Below are 22,658 nucleotides of genomic sequence, written 5' to 3' on the forward strand. Positions count from 1 at the left end.
CAACTCCTTTATTCCCCTTATTTATCATCCCAGTAGGGAAATCTCACAGTTGCAGACAGCGAGCGTGGGACACTGATTCAGATGAAAAATGGATGATGATGTCTGCACATAGATTTCCTGCCTGAAGTCCTGCAGGGATCTGGTCACTGGAGCCCAGAGAATCACCCACATGCAGGTGCCTTCTCCCAGAGGGTTGAACAGCATTCCAGACTCCAGGGAGCAGATTAATTAGATTAATTAGAGCCCACTATCTATGGATGCATGTAACACACACAGCTCTTGTGTAAGTACTTACCCCACAGATAACTAAAATTAGTTACGTAAATTTGGATCTAACTCCCATCCTTGTGGAAGGAAAAGGTTTTATTGAAACCCTAAACACAAACCTCCTTTGACCAGGATGTCCAAGAAATGAGCATGTGGCTGGGAGATGGACACAGGACTCACAGCAGCCCCAAAATCCTGTACAACCTCAATTCTGGGTTTGATCTGATAAAATCCTTAAGGTTTGAAAACACCTCTAAGACCCTTAAGTCCAGCTTCAGAAAGGACCAGATATAAAAATATATATACATTTTATATATAAGGAACATATATAAAATATATAGGACTCTTTATATGCAAAGGACCATATATAAAATTTATATAAATTGATTATCAGAGTCTGATAATCAATTTATTCCTTCTCCATATAAGTCAAATGGCAGCAATCATGGATTTTTTTTTTTCCTTTCAAATGAGAAAAGGATTTGAAATCTTCCCGAAGTACCACCTCACATGCATTTGCAGGGCAATTTTGGTGAATTGCTTAAGAGGGGCAACAAAATGAGGTGGAAATTTTGAGGCTACTTACTGAACTCATGAAGCAGTGCTCAGACTCCCCACTTTCAAACAGGATGACATCCTTGATGAAGACTGCGATGGCTCTCATGATGAAGGACATGAAGAGGTGCATGTGAATGTAATTTCGAGTACAGTGTAGTTTTCTGTTGGGAAGGAATGAAACATTTCTGAATAGCAAATCTTCTCAAAAGAGTTATTTTTATATTTACACATTTCTTCAACCATGACTTAGAGTTACAATTAAACATTAGAAACCCTGGGGCAGGCTCTGGTCTGATAAACATCACCACAAATCCACTTAATTCCCTTTAATTGCACAGAATGTGGCAATTCATGTATCTGTAGCAGTACTGCTGCTTTTTCAATCCTCAGAAAAACAGCAAAAATACAGGATGACAGAAAGCAGCTCCATCCCACTGCTCTCCACTGGAAAAGAAATGCTTTTGACTGAGCAGACTGTGCTCATGATAAAGGGCTTTCTTCCTACAGAATGTTTCTGCTGCAATAATTCTTTTCAAAGTGAAACGTCTCGTCAAGCAGGCAAATAAATTCTCAGCATCTGTTGCCAGAATTAACGCATATTACAGACTTTCTGGAGCAGTATGAACTATATTTTTACTTAAAAATTACTGGTTGTTAATGATACTGAGAACTACACCAGAGTTTTTCTATCCCTTGCCTGCTAATATTTTAAAGATGAATTCTGATCAAGTAGGAGGTTTTTTTTAAGAGAGAGTTTATATCAGCTGAAGTGAAAAGCCTAATAGTCTGGAAATGGGTACTTTGTACAGACACCAGAACCATAGCAGAGCTCACTCAGCAGCAATTTTAAATTACCAGCTCTTAACGAGCCTCTGGGCACTGGCAGAGGTTGTGCTGCTAATCTCTGATGGTGGCAAGATAATGGGGCTGAGCTGAGTCCTCTGTGCCTGCAGGCCAAGTCAAGTTGAGCTGTTTGCCACCAAGACAAAACAGGATCCTCAATGGTTTCACCAGCCTGGCTGGCACCTTGTACCTTGTGGAGGGAATTGGCATGTGTCTGATGGACTCCACATTGTAAGAGGAGTGGAGACAGCACATGGGAGAAGTGCTGAATTCCTGAAGGGTGAGGCCGGCCTTGGTGTGAGTTACCCTAGAAAATGTGCTCTGTCTTACGTGAGAGATGGAGTCTCATCCAAAGAGCTCTTCCATCTCAGCTTTTTGTTGATCTCCCTTTACATAAATTAATTTATAATAGGAGATTATGTATATGCAGATTTCTCCATTTGAGGCACCCAAATTTAGATGCCTGAATCTATTGCAAAAAATAGGGAGCAAGAATGGATCCATTTGCTGCACCCTGGGATTCCAATGCCACTTGATGAGCTGCAGAGCATCTGCCCATCCATCCATGAGGTCCTGGGTCTCCTGAAGGCCCTGCATCTTATCTGCCACACTTGAGCATATCTCAGGGACACCAGCAAGTGTAAATGGTCCTGGGTGTCTCTGTCATGCCATAGGGTGACAGCAGGAAGTATTTTTTGAAAAGGCTTTGGGAGGAAACAGGCTTCCCAGAGAAGCTGTGGATGTTCCATCCCTGGAAGTGTCCAAGGCCAGGTTGGATGGAGCTTGGAGCAACCTGGGATAGTGGAAGGTGTCCCTGTCTGGGAGATGGAATGAGATGACCATTAAGGTTCCTTCCAACCCAAACCATTCTGGGATTTTGTGATTGTGGATATTTTTGGATGCAATTTTTGGATACCATTTTGAGTACCTACTTTAGGTGGAAATTCCATGATATCCATATACAGGATTCTATAGACTGTAACCCTCTAACAGGGATCCATCATAGAACGATCTGCCTTTGGTGAGATAAATCCACCCAGATAATTGGATTTGGGTTACAACTCCCACAAAAATGTCACAAATCGCGCGCCAAAACACAGCGACACTGAAAGATGGAGGAACCTTCCTCCCCTGTCCAACACAGATTGAAAGAAATCTTGGGCGTCTTCCTGTAACACTCGTAGCCTGTCCAGACTTTGAGTCATTCCTTTCCCCGTCCCTTTCTGTTCTGGTTCAGGGGTTCCGTGTGGTGGAAAAGTCTCTCCTCCAACCCGAGCTTCCAAAAAAAGGCTCAGCAGTCTCTGTTGTCCAGTCTCAAGGCAGTTTATTGCAAGTTATCTAAAAGATTTTCTTCTCTGCTGCTGTGGTTTGCTCACAGCTCAGGCAGAGGCACACACACACCCTGACATCCTCTCTGACCCCGACTGCTTCTTCTCTCCCACCCAGGGTTGCTGTTGTCTTTTATATGGGACATTACGTGTTACATGTTCACAGTTTTTCCCAATGACTATTACCTATATTAAATGGTGCTTTTCTATCTTTTATATGGTACATTACATGTTATATGGTTACAGTTTTTCCCAATGCCTATTACCTATATTAAATGGTGCTTTTCTACTCTAAACCAATCTGTGAGTGCCAACATCACCAAGAACATGGAGGTAAGGAAGAAGAAAGAGGAGGAACAGGACTGGCCTACATTCCTCCATCTTAAAACTTCTGGCCCCCATGTACAAAACTAAAACCCCCCTGTACAGGTGTTGAAACCCCCCTGTACAATACTAAAAAATTCTTCCCTCTACTTTGTAACTACTTCTACTCTAATATCTAAACTTTTGTGACTGCTTGTTCTACCTTCAAAGTTGGTAAATCATTCCATGTTCAAACCCAAAATCACAGCTGTTTCCAGCTGCCTGCCAGGGTCTCAAATGCTTCTGACCTGGGCCCGGAACATCCAAAAATGTCTGAGGGACATTTTGAGTTCCAACAGGTGACCTTACCTGAAGAGACACAGAATGATCATGGCAGCCGTCAGGGCGATGAGGGATAAGGTGTGTCCGATGGTGTAGCCGGTCTTGACCGTTCCGTAGAACGAAGTTTGCTGGTGTGAAAGAAAGAAAACAGGGATTTCTAAGAAGTCCAAAATCCTAAACAAAGCATCACTGACTGCTGGGATAAGGAAATCATCCTTCTCTGATGGAGCTGCTGCTATCTTTTATATGGTACATTACGTGTGACATGGTTACAGTTTTCCCCAATGCCCATTACCTCTATTAAATGGTGCTTTTCTACTCTAAACCAATCTGTGAATGCCAACATCATCAGGAACATGGAGGTAAGGAAGAAGAATGAGGGAGGACAGGGAAGGCCCAAATCCCTCCATCTTAAAACTTCTGACCCCCATGTACAAAGTAAAAGCCCTCCATACAACACTAAAAAATTCTTCCCTCTACTTTGTAACTACTTCTACTATAATATCTAAACTTTTGTGACTTGTTCGTCCTGAAAGGTTGGTAGATCATTCCATAGCTCAAATCCATAATCACAGCTGTTTCCATCTGCCTGCCAGGGTCTCAAATGCTTTTGACCAGGGCCTGGAACCTCCAAAAATGTCTGAGGGACATTTTGAGTTCTAACACTTCTTCACTCTCTTAAAACACCTCTGATTCCTTCACCCTTTAAAATCCTGTCCAGTATCGCTTGTGACTCAAACACCTCCGGTGTGAGTGTGGAGAACTCATCGAGCTGCAGCAGGGCTTGGGCCACTCCAAACCTGGGTTAAAGCTTCAAAAGGAAAGGTTCCTGCTGGAAGGAGGCTGATTTGACACCTCCAGAGACAGCTACAGCCTAAAACCTCGTGGGACAGGAGCCACCGATGCTCAGCTAAAGAGTGCACGACACTGGGTCTGACGTGGCGAGAGCGGTGAGATTAATTTCCTTAACAAGGTCTTAGGGCAGAACTGTTTGGGAAATCGGTTTGCTTTTGTGGGATTTACACTGTGTTTAGCTAAGTAAAAGGTTCTCACTGTTAACTCAGAAATATGTGTTAAGTTGGAGATTGGTTCATGGTTTTTCTCTTTGACAGCACACAGAGGAACGGCACACAATAGGGCTTGGATCCAACAGGGAATCCCAGTCTAAATAAAATGGGCAAATAAGCGCTCCAAAGCTCTCTAGCGACACTCAAAATCAATGGGTTTTTATTTCCAACTTAAAAAAAAAGGAAAAAATATATTTAGACATTTATAAATTTAAAAAAATCTAAATTTTTATGAGGCTCTAACTCAGTTTATGGAATTTTTTTTTTCAGCTCTTGATTGCCTCTCCTCTGCCTTTTTTGTCACCATCTTCTATAAACAACCCAAACAACCACAACCACAAAGAGCAGGTTAGACAGAAAATCTAAATCCAATCTTGTTTGGAGAAATATTCTTCCCTAACATCGAGAGTTGACATTTTTATGTGCTATTTTCACAGGCTTTGACAAGTATTTGGTACTTCACAGAACCAGGAAGGCTGGGATGAGTTGCAATCCCTTAGCATTTGCACAAGCCAGCTTGGAGGGGTGTTAAAACAAGAGAGTTTTCAGAGATACCACTGGTCATATCTTTGACCACAGATCTCAGGGGTGGTTAAAGCACCGTATCCTTCCAGACACATCACTGAGAGCTTTGGGTCACTCTGAATAGATAATTCAGGGGTTTCAGCACAATTTATCTGCCTGGTCTTGCCCAGATAAAACACTGCAGGTGGGGCCTCACCTGAGGGGGCAGAGGGGCAGAATCCCCCATTTCCCTGCTGCCCAGGCTGTGGGATCAGCCCAGGATACAATTGGATTTCTTAGCTAGAGGTGCACGTGGTCAGCACGTGTCCAGCCTCTCATCCACCAGCACCCCCAAGATAAAGTCTTCTTTCCAGCCTTCCTGGAGTTTGGGATCTCAAAGGCAGCTCTGACTTTTCTAATTAAAGCAACCAAACTCCCTCAGGCTGAATTAATCTTTCTCTATTATCTCTATTTTTGATGGCAGCAGAGCAGAACTGTTCCAGGAAAGATTTGGCCAGCAAAAGGGAGAAGATCCTGGTGGGAGACTGTAGGAGGAAGAGATCCTCTTCCTAAGGAGAGCAGAGAAAAGCAGGCCTTCTTCTTCTTAGGGTTATTCCCAGGAGCAAGTGATGCACAGAAAGCTCCTGGTGTTATTCAACAAGAAATTCCCTGCTTCCCCCCTGTGGGAATCCAGGGCATCCCTCTGGCTGCCCTGGAAGGCTTGGGACTTTGGCAGGTTTGGGACCCCCCTGGACAGAGCCCCAGAGACACTGTCTGTGATCTCTGCCCATGGAAAAGAGTTTTCAATCTTACAGGATGAATTACCAGCTCTGAGTGTTTGATATGAGTAATAATTAAGTGTGGCACGGGTGCTAAAGTCAAATTTTAGGATTCTAGATGAGGGGTCCAAAGGGGACAAGATGGAGGAAATTGGGTGTGCCTTGTCCTTTTTCTCCTTCTTCATGCCCTCCATGTTTCACTGCAGTGTTAGCATTTTTTTTATTAGTTTAGGTTGGGGACACACTGTCCAACATAAATAATAGATATTAACACATTCTTATAAATATAGGACACATAGTTTCTGGTATTTAATGTTTGTAACATCTCACTGAGGGGCAGAGCCCCACACGCTGCCCTGCAAGACAAACCTGTGGCAAAGCAGCAAAACATATTATAAATAAGCAAAAATAAACAACCTTATAAACCAACACAAACAAATTATAACTCCTTCTTTAATGACAAAACAAAAAGACAGAGACTTTTTACAATCTCAGAATCATCAATACCACAGATTCCAACACCCCCCATATTTTATGGTGACTAATCCTTCTTGTGCTGAGAGGGGTGGTTTGCATGCAGCTTTAATGCAGGATGTGGGGTCATCTCTGTTCTGGAAGCAGCACATCATGACTTCTCACTCCTCACTGCACTTGCTAATGACAATTGGTTCCTATTTCAGAGATGTCAAAGCAGAGAATTTGACCCAAGATCATAAATGGAATTGAAATTTCACTCATGGTCCAGATTATAAAATATTCTTATGAGAAAAGAAAGGGATGTAGATAAGTGAAGGCAATGCATGGCAGAATGCCTGGCTGTTTTATAGAATGAAATCAGGCAACTTCATCATTGTCTCTTTGACTTCTAAAAGCTTCTGCTTAATTTCACAGGAGTGTGATAATAACAATTATTTGAGGTAGGTGCTAAATTGAGATTAACTGAGATTTATTTGCTTTGGTTTCTGTTCAGTAACCTCAAAATTTGTCCCTTGGCTGACAATGGGACACATTTACAATTTTGAGAGAAAAAAAGAAGAGAAATACTGTTATAAAGTCTTTCAGGAGCCAAGTGTTTTGGGGTTCATATAATTCAGTCCAAAGACAAAGGGGTTCCCTGGAGAGTAAATGAAAAGAAATTTTTTGGAGAGAAATGTGGGCTGAACTGATCTCTGGAGGTGTCTCTTTATTTCACCATTTTCAGGCAGAACTTACAGAGACCCAATGCTGGAACCCTGGATACTGAGAATTTTAGACTTTCTGTGTTGAAAAGCACAGATCCTCAAGAAAACACTGCATTGGACCTGAAGCCGTAGAGAAAGCTTCCAAAATTATTTATTATTATTATTATTATTATTATTATCATCATCATTATCATTATCATTATTATCATTATTATTATTATTACTATTTTTAATAATAATAATCTTTAACACAAAGATTATGAGTGTATATTTTAAATAGAAGTCTGTAACATCACATAGTGGAAAACTTAGAGCTTAAAGTTTTAGAATATAGTAATATATATAAGGCAAGATAGAAGTTTTAAAGCAGTAGCCAATCCTTCTTCTTCACCTTCTTCTTCATGAGTTTAAGTTGTATTTTATAATTAGATAGAAAAGTCCACATTGCAGAACAAAAGTAGTTATTAAGTTAAAAATAAAAATAATTTAAGTATAATTTCTTAATTAGATAGTTTTTCCTTGAAAGACTTTATAGAGATAAATACGAAACCATTTTGTAACTTATTAGTGAAATACTGTGCAACTCACAACTTATAAGACTACAATATTAATAAGAATGAATAAACATCTGAATCCAAACACAAAATACCGTCTCTACACATTTAATCCTTAACCGTGAGCAAAGCAAATTAATAAAAAACAAAACAAAAGAAAACAACCACAACAACTCTGGGTGGCCCCTCTGAGCAGGTGGGAGCACAGCAGGGAGAAGAGCATCACATCTGACAGAGGAGCAGGATAAGAACCCCACTCCCCATTTAATGCACCTTTTAAAGGTCAGCTTGGAGAAGGGCTCATCATCACTGCATGGACCCAGAGCAGCAATTGGTGCCTACATCATCTGCTGCTTTAGGGACTGCCAGAATTCACTGCTAAAACCTTACACACTGCCCTTATTTATTTTTCCTATTTTTTTCTTGCTGTTTCTGACCCGAGACCAAAGGTTTGTGAAGTTTTTTTACTCCTGGAAGCTTATCAGTCTTTCCTGAACCTCATGTCCTGTACAGCCTGCTGGGATTTTTCTACTCCCTTTACTTCTTGCTCCCCAAACTCACTGCCAATCCAAGAACAGAACAAAAATCTATTCTTCTTCACAGGCTGCAACTGCATGTTCACCCCCCTCAGCCACCTTTCACACAAATTGGACTTTAACAGCAAGAAAAAACAGTGGAAAGCAAGGGAAAATAATTAAGAAAGAATTTAAAGAACACAATAGAGGTTCTCCTGGTAACACGGCGCTCTGGCAACGCCACAACCCCCTTAAATACTGGGAACACATATTAATTAATTATTGAGATGCCTATGTCCAACCTTCACTAACACTGAGGTATGTCTTAAAAAACAACAACTAAAAAGTATGAGTAGAAGTTGAATACAAACACATTAACCTATTATATAAAAATAGAAACACTGCAATGTATGATTGCAGTGAACTATAACTTTTTTTCTTCCATAAGCTTTTTCTTATTGACTATGGAACTGCTACAGGTGATTAATTTAGATTAAATGCTGAACTTTGAGTTAGGTGAGGTGAGTCTTGCTTCTAACATTTGTTATCCTCTTTAGACTTTACCCTTCATGTCTCAGCATGCGGCAAACCAGTAACAAACTCCTTCCTGTGGAATGACAATACTCTGTAAATATACCTAGGTCAGAGATGGATAATTTATACACAAACAATATCCCAGAGAACTTTCAGATTTTCTATCAAAATCTAGTAAAATTTCATGAAAATCTGTGTTCTCTACAGTGAAGGGAGGACATATCTAACAAATATCTAGATATGGGAGCAAATATATAACAGCTAGGTATTAGCTGGTTAGATCTGCAAAGCAACAAAAGATAAATTTTATCCCTTTAGAACTTTAGATGCTTATGCTGCCACGGTAAAGACTGGAATTGCCATATCTACTTAAGCATAAACACAAATGTGGAAGGTTTGTTTCAAAGTGTACTGTGGAAAATAAAACACCTGAAGTTATCACACAGACAATGGTCTGATCTTCTCCGGTCCTGACATCCTGGAAATTTTGGATGTCCAACCCCTGGAAGTGCTCAAGGTTTGGAGTAGCCTGGTCTAGTGGAAGCTGTCCCTGCCCACGGCAGGGGTGGAATGGGATGATCCTGAAGTTCCCCTCCATCCCAAGCCATTCCATAATTCTGTGAGTCTGTGACATCATTTCCTTGACCAAACATTTGAACTCCAAGGACCCTCAAGAGGATCCTTCCCTCTCGAGGAATCAGAGAGGGAATGGGAAGGATTGGGCATGGGAAGATCACACAATTAGGATATTGATCCCTGTTAAATCTGCATGTCCACCCATCCAGGTTTACAGACCTCTTCCCCTGGAGTGCTGTTGGAATCATAGCCACAAGCCACAGCGTAGGGTGCAGGGTACACATCTGACCAGCCCTGGCTTGTACAGTTCCTGGTCACATTCCCTGGAAGAAAAGGGAAAAAAAAAAAAACATGATTTAAAAAGCAACCTTCAGCTCACTGCTAAAACAACTTCTGCCTTTTGTGGTATAAATGCCAAAGAACATTTCTTGTAACACTTAGAGAAAAACTCTCATACTTTTTCCTTGCTATTAATTTTTCATATTACACAGAGTTTTTAAATAGGAAGCATCTCTTGTGTTTTAAAGTCCAGACCTCACTAAAAAAGTACTTTTTAATACAGAGGGGCACACAAACATCTCTTCCAGTGGTACCATGCTGCAAGTTGTGCCCAGACCTTTGGTTCCTGGCACTGCACCAGTATTGTTTGAATGTTTTATTGTCACATTGACTTTGTTCCTGGAAAATTTTTATCTGAACAGAGCAGTGAAGTATTTATGCCTTTCACCGTGCCTGTGAGAAGCCAGGACAGGGATAGATAAAGTGCTCATTTCACAGCATGCAGATAAGGCTGGGGGTCTGGGAACTAAATCCAGACCTCCACACTCAGACCTTGCCTACAACTGAGCCCTGATCAAATGTGATTCCTGGGAAATGTACTGCACTCTGGTTTGTGAACAAAACACTTCAAAACTTGGCTGTGAAAGGAGAAAATCCACACACACTGACAGCCTGTATTGCCTGTTTCAACTTGAATACTCCAGGGCAGGAAGACTTCCTGGACTGTCAAGCTCACTGAGTGCCTGGGGCCTCTGACCAGCTAAAGAGAGCTTTAATTAACACAAGAACATCTCATTCCTTCAGCCAAACTGTCAAACCTGAACTTCACGTGGCTCTTTGGTACTCAGAACTGCCTGATCCATCCAGGATTGTGAGAGCAAAGCACTTCTCACTTTGTAAAACATCTCTGCTTCTTGTCCCAGCCGACCCTCAAACCCCCATCAGTTTAATCCAGCCAAAGGAGAGAGCAGCACTCAGGACAAGCCTTACCCCAAGAAGTTTGTAGGCTAAAAGGCCAAGATATAGGTTTGTCAAAAAATAACAAAGCAGCAGTGCACCCAACAGCACACTGCAAATTCCCCCAGCACCTTCCCTGCCCACCAGTCCCCACCCTGCACACCTCATTAAGATCCCATTATTGGGGCATTGCACTGGTGCCATTCACCACACAAAACTTGAAAACTGGTCAACACACCACAAAGAACAAACAGAAGTCAAACCTTGCTTCTTAAGGTGAAAAACAACACCAGTGAAGCTCAAAGAGCTTTGCAAACATTTCCAACAATGGAGCTCTTTGCACGCAAGAGTAAGAAAACTCCTGCAAATGGGACCAAATCAATTATGCAGCTGTGAGTCACAAAAATATTTGTGTCCAGCAATTTCTGACACTTGAGTCATCTGAGCATCTTCCCAGCCATGTTCTGCACTGAAATCAGCAGCAGGCAGTCCCCTGCCTGAAGGCGCTTCTCCAGTCCCTGTGACAGATGGATTTTGACATTAAACTTGCCCCTTTAATCTGTTTTTGCAACAGATCTGAGTCTGGGAGGGCTCTCGAAGGTGCCTTTGTTCATTTTCACAGCTGCTCCAGAAGAAGCAGGTTCAGCCCAGCTCCGTGGGCTGCTGTTCCAGGCTTTCCTTGCACCGTTTGTAGCTCTTCCCACCAGAGTTCATATCAGGATCATAAAGGATCTTGTGCAAACAAATCAATGACTGTTCAGTGCTTTCAGCTTTTTTGAGGTTATGCAATTTCTGTTATTTCTTCTTTGTTACAATGGATCCCATTATCTGAACTTCACTGCTTCCCATTTCCTGCTCAAAGCTCTGTTTGAGGATGGCTTAAGATTTCATGGTGGTTTTAAATCTTTGTTTCTTATTCTTAGCGAGCTAAGGTGTGCTTCTTTCAGCTTATTTCCCTCCAATTTCTTCTTTTCAATTGCACTTCCTCAGAATTTTATGATTATTTAAGAACTCTCACCTCTCTCAATACTTTCAAAAATTGTCCCAATGCTTTAGCAGATATGGAAACCAAGGTAGAAAGAAGAACAATGGCAAAGCATCAGTGGGATTAAAAAAAAAAAAAATTACTCTGACTTTAGGGAAACTCACTTTCCAGAGAAGTTTTTCTGCCACCCTTTGCTGCTCATGTAATTTTAAATGTGGAAATTCACACATGTGGTGTGATACAAGACACCTTCCAAAAACCTCTCATGTTCACCTGATGTCTGAGAGATACAAAAAGTAGAAGGTTAGAAAACAAAGATTTTATCACACCACAGTTTGCCTCAAGTAATGGATGATGTCTCTCCTCAGACCAAATAACATTTCTGATCACTATTATTTAAAATATCAATTTCTATACTGAAAATGAGCATAACATTTGGGAAATTGCCCCACAAGCTTAGCTTTCCTCTGAGGTTTACAGGCTCAGGTTAGACTGAAGTATCACACAGATTTTTATGTTCCAATATCAAATCCCAGCACTGCCACAGATCCCTGATGAAAATGAGATATTTTTGTGGTCTCGCTGGCTCTTGGTTTTTCCAGACTTTGGTCATGAAGTCTAATTTTATTTGTCAATGGAAAGGCAAATTTTTCAAAGCACCAGAAGTTGTATTTGCCATTTTCCAGAGCTGTTTCTCACTAATTCGTGTAACACAAGTTCTCCCTAAAATGAGCACCAATGCAGTACATTGAAAATCTGGAGTACACTGAAAATCTGGAGTACATTGAAAATTTGTAGTACATTGAAAATGACAGTATCAGAAACCACAAATTTTCTGCACTTAGAATTTCTCTCCAGTCTTTCCAAGTTCACTAGATTTCCCAAATGTTCCCATTTCCTATCAGACTGCAGCTAACATTTTCAAACTGTACTCCTGGAGATTTAATGAGAAAGGAGACCAGGGGTTAATAACTACATGTAATTAGCAATGCAGAGTGGAGGAAATTCACTCCTGAATCACTGAGAGATGGACAGTATCTCCAGGCTCTCCTCTGTGTTGTTGAAAAAGAAGAGAACAGAGTCCCCTCATTCTTGTGGCGTAAGTTAAAGCCATTAATTAATCTGGGCTTTTCTGTGGGGTTTGTATTTAATTTATCAAAGTTACCACTGTCAAACTGGTGTATCTGTTCCTAAAAGCAATGAGGTGAGGTTTTCCATTAAAAAAAAAAAATTGAAAAAGCCACACCCACCTCTCATTTATTTTAATAATAACCTCATCATGCCTTGCAAGAGCTCAGTGCTCTTTGCTTTCGTGGCATCCCAGAATGGCAGAGGCTGGAAGGGACCTCTGGAGATCATCTGGCCCCAAGTGCCTGCTCAGGTGTGGTCACCCAAAGTGGAAGCATGACCAGATGCCTTTTGGATATTCTCGGAATCCTTCAAGGATGGAGGCTGCACAAGCAAATCTAGTTTCAGAATTTAGAGTCATGAAATCTTCATGGAATTATTTGGGTTAGAAGAGACCCTAAAGCTCAATTCCAACCTCCCTGACATGGTCAGAGAACCTCCTTGTTGTCACTGAGAGGAATTTCCTTCCATGATTTATTCATGACACAGCAGAAGAGGAGGGAGGAGTTTGTGGAACAGAGATAAAACCAGAACATTTTCTTTATCAGAGGTGTTTGATCTGGGTGGGAGTTAAACTAAATAAATGCACAGAGCTGTTATCTTGCTGTTTAGTTTTTTCCTCTTAATTTCTTTCTGCCTCTCATCTGTTTCAAACTCTGAGACATGTCTGAAAGTTCATATTACAGGTGAAGTTTTATTTCTTTGATCATCTTGGAAAAAAACCTCTTATTGGGTTTTAATGGAAGTTTGAATTCAGACAAAGAGATCTGAGGTCAGTCATGGCTCAGGGGTGTTGGGTTTTGCCCCCCTCTTGCTTTCTTTGCCCTTTTCTGTAATAACTTCTGAAGCAGAGGGGAAGGTGTGCTCTGCCCAGCAATCAGTCCTGCTTCCCTAGCATCATAGTCCATGGACATAAATTGATTTTTTTCAAGCAGAAACCATTAAAGCAGTAACACTTCTGTTATTTACCATTCCTGAGACACTGCTGAGCCCACTGGCACATCTCTACTTTCATTTTTATTATTGATCTGCCTCACTGTTCCTGGGAAGCACTTGAAGCTTGCACTTAGCTGGATGCTGAAGTGCTTGGGCCTGGGAAAAACTTGTGGGGAAAGTTGTGGCAGGATAATTCCCCAATTTGCTTCCTCCGCCTCAGTCTTGGTCTCACAATATCATTCCTTCAGTGCAATTTCTGCCCAGGGTTTGATTTTATTTCATATTTTTGTATTTCATAGCTTCATGTCATAGTAGAACCTGTGGCACTGGGTCAGCACAGCAACAAGACCAACTTCATTTTCTTCCTTGGTTGTTTTTCACATCACTTGGCCTGCAGATATTACTGCCACATGTCCAGTGCCCTGAAACTTCCTGCACCCTGTTTTTGTGGCAAAACCCAATTTTCCCTTATTTCCTTTCCCCTTCTTGCCCATTTCACTTCTAAGAGTGAAGATCTTGATCCTTGATGCATATAATTCCCCTTTCTTAACAATAACAATATCAATGTTCCCCTAGATTAGGCATCTTTTGTAAACTGTTTTTTTTCTCATCCTAAAAACAAAGCTGTCAAATTTTAGGACAAAATTATCTTTAGATATTTTGATCCTGCAATTATAGGATTCCAAGAAACATTTAGGAAAAAAAAAAATGCAGATTATTGGGTAGAGGTGTAGCACTAATCCTTCAGAGGATGGCACAAGCATTATGACAGCTCAGGTGCAAATAAATCATGGAATCATAGAATGGTTTAGGTTGGAAAAGCTCTCTAAGATCATCAAGTCCAATCATTAACCCCACACAGCCAAGGCCACCATCAAACCACATCCCCAAGTGCCACATCCAGAAGGTTTTGAACTGCCAGGGATGGTGATGCCCTCTCTGAGCCTCCTTTTCTCCAGGTAATTTTGCCTTTCTGATATGAAGGACAGCAAGACACCTGAGCAGGTTGAAGTTCTCAGTGATCTCCACAAAACCCACACTCAACTTCTTGGGTATTTTAATGACCATTGTAGCAAATAAATAATGGGCATGGTTTATTTTGGGGTTCTTTAGAGAGGTGGTGTTGGCTTTTTCTCCTCTGCTGCTCTCTGCTCATCCCTATCCTCATTTTATTCAATTCTTGCTCCAGTTTCAGAAGCAATGCAGAATAAAAAAGTGTTCACAAAGGAGGGGAAAGGAGAGGGGAAATAAATTTAGAACACCTGAGGAAAAAAGGAGTTTGGCAAGCCCAAAACTCAGATGGATCTCACCTCGCTGAGTGGGATTCCAGAGCTTGGTTGTGCCCATCCCCACCCCCTTAGGTCAATTAATCTCAGAGCTGAAGCTTTAAAACTGTCAGTGCTAATTGAACTTGTGCACAGTGGACAATTTGCTTTTGGAGAAACTGTGAGACGTAAATCCCTATTACAAATGTCATCTTCCACGTATGGAAAGAGAGCTGGAACACTCTGGTCAAAGGGTGGAAAGCAATGCACCTTAATAATGAAAGGTGCCAAAAATATTTTCATCCATCTCCCTCACATGGCACTGACGAACGTCATGAAATAATGAAAATTTTCTGGGTCTGTGAATGCCATAAAAAATTAATGTCAAATGACATCAGGACAGTTTAAGGCTTTTAAATGCCATGAGACATTTTATCCTTTATTAACCATGAGATGGGATATCAGTCATTTGAAGAGCTTATTCTCCTTGAGGCAGGAAAATCACATTAACTCTTTGTTCCCTGGTGTTTCACTCTTGTCCTGCTATAAACACATTAAAAAGATTTTCTCTGGCTCACAACTTGATAAAAGCTTGCACATTCCTGCAAAGGGATCAAAAAGTACAACACAAACATTACCCAGATGACTGAGTTCCTTGAAAGCTGCTCAGTGACACTCACTGCTACAAAGGAAGAGCTGCTTCACAACATTTAATGGCATTTATTTTGCAACAAATCCTATAAAACAGGAGGCAATCTTCCCCTCTCTTTATTTAAGACCATCACTGCTTTCCCTGATTGTTGATGGTTGTGTACGAAGTGTCTGACTCAGAGAGAATCAAAGCTGCTGCTTCTGCTTGGGGAATGGCATCAGTTGTTCTGTTGGTGCTCTGCTGAGGCGGAATTCAATCCTGTTGGAAGACATTCCCATCTGCCAGAGCCACTCTGCAATATTTTTGGTTGAAATTTGAGAGAAATATGTGGTTTACAGATGGTATTAAACTCATCCTGGAGTGGGAATCTAAACACCAGCTGACCTGTACCTCTAAAGGAGCCTGTTCCTCACCTCTGACTGTAAAACCAGCTCAGAGATAGGCTGACTTATGGAAAACTCTAAAATCAGCTGATAAAAATGCCATTTGAGGTTGGCAATTTGGCTTCCTGAATACAGATATCTTAACAACAGTTGGGGAATCCTTGTGGATTTTAGATCTTTCAACATGTATCAAATGGTACCAGATGTTTATGGTTGAAAACCTGCACAGAGCCCTCAGTGTCTGTGCATTCCTACTCCAGTCAACAGAAAATTCATCAATAGAGCACCTCCAGAGCTGTTCAGGTACCTCCACAGTGTCTTTAGCGACTGCTGACCAGATTTCTGTGGACATTAATGGGGTCCTGGCCACCAGCCTTGTACAGACACTCCAGCTTTACAAACAGCAGAAATTAAGAGTCTTGACTCTGCTTTCTCCAAAGAAACTCACCCTGTGCTTTACCAAACAGGTACTTTTGTGCTGCTGTTCATCTGATCACTGTAAATTGCTAATTCAGGTTGAGATGAATCACTGACCAAACCATTCAATCATAAAAACATAGAGTGGATTGGTTGGAAAGGACCTTAAAGCTCATCTCCTCCACCCCCTGCCTTCCATGGGCAGGGACACCTTCCACTGTCCCAGTTTGCTCCAAGCTCCATCCAACCTGGCCTTGGACATTTCCAGGGATCCAGGGGCAGCCACAGCTGCTCTGGGCACCCTCACCACCCTCACAGGGAAGAATTTCTTCCTAAAAATCTAATCTAACCCAGCTTTTTGTCAGTTTAAAGCCATTCCCTCTTGTTCTATCACCCCTGTACACAGCAGCCAGCTTTCCAGTGACTGGAATCCCTGGATGACAACCTTCAGCTGCAGAGAGCTGTTGGAACTCACAATGTCCCTCAGACATTTTTGGAAGTTCCAAGCCCAAGTCAGAAGAATTTAAGACCCTAGAAGGCAGCTAAAAACAACTATAATTTTAAGTTTAAGCCATAAAATGATTTACCAACTTTACAAAAAGAACAAGAAATCACAAAAATTGAGATATTATAATAGAAATAGTCACAAAATAAAAAGAAAAAAAATAGTACTATACAAAAGAGTTTTAATACTTATCGGGGGGGGTTATTTTATACATAAAAGTCAAAAGTTTTAAAATAAAAAAAATTAAATCTGCCCTATCCTTCCTGTTTCTTCTTCCTTACCTCCACATTCTTAATAATATTAACACTCACAAATTAATGTAAAATAAAAAAACACCATTTAATATAAATAATAAATATTAAAAAATATAAACATTTATCACGTAATATACCATATAAAAATAACAACAACCAAGAACAGGGAGGAAAAAAAACAAAAAACAAACAAACAAAAAAAATCAAAAAAATATATATCTTTATCTAAACTACTAAACAAACCACAACAACCCCAAAAAAAATCTTTTAAATAACTTACCATAAACAACCATAAAACCGCAGCCTAGAGCACTGTGTGCCACCTCCAGGCTTTCCTGGGACATCTCCTGGGGTGGGGACTCCAAACCTCCCTGAGAAGCTCCTTATAATGCCTCACCACACTTTCCATGAAAAAAAATTATCCTGAAGTCCAACCTGAACCTCCCCTGGCACAGCATGAGGCCATTTCCTCTTGTCCTGTCCCTTGTTCCCTGGGAGCAGAGCCCAGCCCACACCCACCCTAAGGGTTTTGAGATGCTCTGAAGTACCTGGCAGACCCAATGACATGAAACTATGGGAGATCTGCACCTTTTTGCAGGGGAACTTGGAGACCAGGATCTCCCAGGACACATCAGAGAAGAGCAGTTGCCGCTGAACAGGCAAATTTATTGAGTCTCATGAACCCATCCTGACACAAAATTAAAGATATCCCACTTTCCTTAGCTTAAATCCAACATAGTCCCAATGATTTAAAAGGAGAAAAGAATACACACACAAAATGGAATCTTAAGAGTCATTCAGGTTTAAAAAGACATCTGAGATCATCAAGTCCAACCATTAACCCAACATTGTCAGATCCACACTAAACCATGTTCCTATTTTGGAGCACTTCCCTGGACAATGAATCCACCTGGGCAGCCTGTTCCACTGCTTGACCTCTATATATATCAAATATACAAAATATTCTCCTCATCACTCAGCTCTCGTGGGATGATGTACTAGAATGTGAATTTGCAGGCCCCTGGCAGGGGAGACCCTCCTGGAGCAGTTCTGTGTCAGGAATGAGAGATGCATTGGACTTTTTGGGTTTTCAGCTTCTGTTTATTATTCTCTTATCAAAACTTCAGCACACTGTCTGCACCAGATTCTGTGTGCAGGAAAACAGCACAAAAATGGCCAAGAACCTCGTGCTGCAAGTTCTTTTTAAGATTAATCAAAAGCTAAACTACCCAATTAAGAAGTGACATCTAGATTATTTCCCTTTCTAACCCAATAATTGACCCCTAAAGACTCACAATGCAGATTTTTCTATCCAATTTCAAGATACCACCCAAACCCAAGAAGAAAGAGGAAGAAGAAAGAAAAAAGAAAGGAACTTGAGACAACACCCTATATCCTCCATCTTGAACCCATCTATAACATACTAAAAATCCTAAACCCTAAATTTCTCACCCATGTGACATACTCCAATACTATCTACAATCTCTACAATTATATTTCACACTTTTGTGGTTTCTGGTTTACCTTGAGGCTTAGGGGGCCTTCTCCATGAATGAATGTCAAAGTCAGTGTTTTCCTGGGAGTCAGGGCACCCCAGGGCAGACAGGAGGATATTCCCCTTGCCCTGGGTTCCCACACTAGAAGGCATTTTTAAGAGATTTTTCTTTCTGTTTTACTAACTCTGCTGGTGTATAAAACCCAGAGAGTGAATGCTGTGCTCAGGGGAGGGTGCAGAGCAAAAACAGCAGGAAATTATTCCACACAGCTGATCCAATGCACAGGGGTCTTGTCCTGCACGATGTGATATCACAGCAGCTTCTGCCTCTTCTCCCTGGGTGTTGGCACAGGAGTGATGGGCTACCAGGGAATTTGGGAAATGAGGAAGTCAGGGCCAAGATAGTGCTGGAACCCTGGATACTGAGAATTTCAGACTTTCTGTGCTGCCAGGCACTGACCCCCAGGAGAACACTGCACTGACCTGAGGCCGTGGAGAAGCTTCCAAAATGGAATGATAAAACTGAGATTATAAGTGTATAGCTTGAATAGATGTATGTGATATCACAGGGTGGGAAACTCAGAGTTGAAGGGTTTAGAATGCAGGAATAGATGTAAAGCAAGATGGAGGTTTTGGGTGGAGGCTGCTCCTTCTTTTTCTTCTTCTCCATGGTTTTAGATTTTGTGTAATTGGATAAAAAATTCCCCATTTCAGGCACAGGTGGTTGGTTATAGGGTTAAAAGTAAAACTAATTCAGGTGTCACTTCTTAATTGGATAGTTGATTCTTAAAAGGCCTTGCAGAGAGAGATGGGCTCCATGTTTAGTTTGTCAGAGTGAGGGGCTGCAGAACTCAGGGTTTGTGAGGCTGTGACAGAGATGAGAACTGATAAACATCTGAGTCCCAACATGAAATTCCATCTCGCAATTTAATCCCAACCCTGACAGAAAAAAGAAGCAAAGAGTCCACAGGATAGGACTCCAGGGATTTTAAATTTCCATTCTGTGCCTGCAAAGAATTTTGGTGTGGCCTTGGGCAAGTCATGTAATCAGCATGTGCTGGTTAATGAGTGCAGTGCCTGTTGAACAGGGGTGATATTGTGTTCCCAACCCCCACTTTTAATTTATCCTATGGATTTTCACTACAAGGCTTTAGTAATGGAGGGTCAGCTCAATGCAGCATCTTCAGTGCAAAAGAACTTAATTCTTTGTTAAGGCCTTCAGGGCTTCTATAATAAAAATAGTGAAAAATAACTATAAACTACCAGGAGACACAACCAGCCCTGTTACTGCACGGCCCCTTGAGACCTGGGTTTTAAACTAAAGCTTCTCAGAACACCCTGAACAGGGAGTTAAGCTGAATTCTCCATTAACCTCCCCTGCCCATTATTTTTCAGATTAATTCCTTGACCTGTGGTCAGATTTGTCATTCCAGCAGGAAAATACCCAAAACTTTATTACATCCAGTTCCAGTTTGTTCTTTTTCTGTCAGAGACTTAATTAATGATTGTGCTAAACTGCTCATTTTGCACAACAAACACAACTGTTCCACTGCTTGATTCAATTTTCACATCCATATTTTTGGATTTCACCAGGAGCCATTTGTGCATCCCTGTGATCAACAGCAGTGCTGTTGCAAGTGCAGGCAGGATGTTTTGATGTTTGGAAATTCATGGATGGCTTGGAAACTCCTTCACCTTGGGCTAAGAGTTGGTTTATTCCTCTTTATTGAGATGTTCCCTCCGTGGAATGATGAGGAACCCCCCTGGGAGTGAAGCTGTGGAGCTGATTTGGGGTTTGCTTACCCAGGAAGGAGGTCAGGAATCTGAAGTACTTGGGGCATGGCCGTACCACGACTTCTCCCACCTCTGCTTCAGGCCAGCATGTGATGTTGTCCCACTGCCTCCTGCAGCCTGGGGAAGAGAGAAAAAAAAAAAAAAAAGCAGATGCTGGAGCACTCAGGAGTGCTGGATGCAACAGAGCAGCTCTGCAAAGGTGTGTTGAGACCCTCACCCTGGCACAGGCACCTTTTGGAACAAAATCCCCTGAATATTTCCTTTAAACACGCAGCTTTTAGCTCCCCCAGTCCCTAAAATTCAGTGCTGTAATTTTCCAGAATTCACTGGGGACAGAACAGCAGATAAGGGAGGGAAAAAAAAAAAAAAAGGAAAATCAGGCTAGATACAAGACCATTGTCTTCTCTTGGATTAAAAAGGCAGAAATTCCTAATTAAATATCTCTCTTCCTTGCCCTTGTCACTCCCTGTTGCATAAAAACACCTGATCTGAACCTGTGAGGCATCGTCCCCTTCCTTCTGTGTTTCCCCCAAATGCCATCAAATTTTCCTTCCCACTGTGCAGCTCTCCCAGCAGGAAGGGGACACAGGTGACAATCAAGGGATCAAGGACCCAAATCCCTTCGTCAGAAGCAGTTTTCTTCTTAAAAAGGGAAAAGGCACAAACCACTGCTGGAGGCTGAGCAGGGCAGTGCTGTGGCCAGGAGAGGATCCCTAGGGAAGAGTGAGGGAAGGTGGCACATCCAAGCTAGGAATGAAGGAATAACCACCAACACGGGCAGAAAACACAGGGTTTTGTCAAAATGAGGCATGGGTGAAGATTTTCTGGGTAGAATAAAAGCTTTAGTGGAAAGAAAAATGCCATGTCCTTTCCACAGATTTCTAAGGTTTTGATTTTGCCCTTTAATTTCTCAAAAAGCATTAATAACACCCCAGGCATGCTGCATTGTTGGATCACGTAACTTTACTGTTGAAGCCAAAAGGAATTGGCAGATTTGAATTAATAGAAAAAAAAAATAAAGGACTCAAACACATTTTTACATCCATATGTCACCCTTTTAGAGTTCTTAGCAGAATTTTGACATTTTCCCCCCTGCTTTATATTTCCAACAGCCAGGCACTTCAGTTGCTGCCTGGGTGAGATGGATGGGTTGTCAGCAGAGCTCCCTTTTCCCAGCACCTTTTTATTTGTCAGTAATTTGTCACAGCCCATCAGATGGAAACACTCCCCCAAATGTGACTCACGCACTGTTGAGGTCAACAGCCCCACAGGAGAGACCCTGGGGTGTGAGGAACAAAGTGGTGACAAAACCTTGAGGAAAGACTTCTCACATGCCAGCAAAGGGAGCTATGAGAACCCCTGTCAGGCTGCACTTGTTGGTAATGATTTATTAAAAATATGGATATTGATCTAGTACCGAGATCCAACTGTGATGGACAAAAACTCTCTAAGAGTTTAAAGTCAGAAAGTGTGTGTTTATTGTGTTTATTGTGTGTGGGATCGCTCCCAAATCCACACCGCAGCCTCCAGGTGATTACAGAGTCTTCTTATCCATACAAGTATTGAATACCAAAAATACAAATACATATTCATAATTTTGGTACATCCCATTCCCTGCTTCGTATGCTAATCACTCCAAAAGCTATTAAGCATGCCTAGTTTGTCCCTTGAAATGGGTCAGTGTCCCTTTCATGGGGAGGGGTCCCAAAATGAGGAAGTAAATGAAGTCTTCCTCGTTCTGACCTTTCTACCTTTTCAATGCAAATATGATAAATGAACTGTTGGTAGAACTCCCATTTTTTGTCCTCAATTGGTTTCAGAACAGAGGAGGCCCAGAATTGTCTCATGTTCCTAAAAGCTCTTTGTCAGTTTGTGTATTCTTCATTATAAACCCAGCTAACTAAACATTGTGCTGACAATCAATCAATTATTAGTTAACTACTAACTCTTAACTTCATCAAGGCCTACTCATTTATTTTAATTAACTCTAGTAAGACTTATTTCTAACTAAAATCTTAGCTCCTCTAAAATCTCTAAATTCCTTAAAATTTACGTTTCAATAATTTCACCCAAATTCCCCCTTTAAATCATCTTTTCCTCCCTGAGCTAAGGAAAGGGCTGGAGTCATCACCAGCCTGTGCAGAGTGAGGCAGATCTGTCTCAGATCAATAGAGAGCACACAGAAATGCTTTGAAGCTGAAAAAGAACCCTTAGCTCGCTTTCAAATTTTACAGGTTTTACCCCCCCCCCTCTTCTT

General features: G+C 41.4%; 1 protein-coding gene across 3 annotated transcripts in view; it reads right to left on the minus strand.

Annotated features, from left to right (window-relative positions):
• Positions 1-22,658, minus strand: part of VIPR1 (vasoactive intestinal peptide receptor 1) — a 120,158-nt gene that overhangs the window by 36,787 nt on the left and 60,713 nt on the right. For all 3 annotated transcript variants that reach the window (XM_085562826.1, XM_077789712.2, XM_077789720.2), the window contains 4 exons: positions 20,411-20,518; positions 9,571-9,674; positions 3,669-3,769; positions 854-986 (listed from right to left, as the gene is read on the minus strand). In XM_085562826.1, coding sequence (XP_085418952.1) covers positions 854-986; positions 3,669-3,769; positions 9,571-9,674; positions 20,411-20,518 — 446 coding nt within the window. The remainder of the gene's footprint in view (positions 1-853; positions 987-3,668; positions 3,770-9,570; positions 9,675-20,410; positions 20,519-22,658) is intronic.

The sequence above is a fragment of the Lonchura striata genome, chromosome 2 (genome assembly GCF_050655825.1).
Source record: "Lonchura striata isolate lonStrDom1 chromosome 2, ASM5065582v1, whole genome shotgun sequence".
NCBI lineage: Eukaryota > Metazoa > Chordata > Aves > Passeriformes > Estrildidae > Lonchura > Lonchura striata.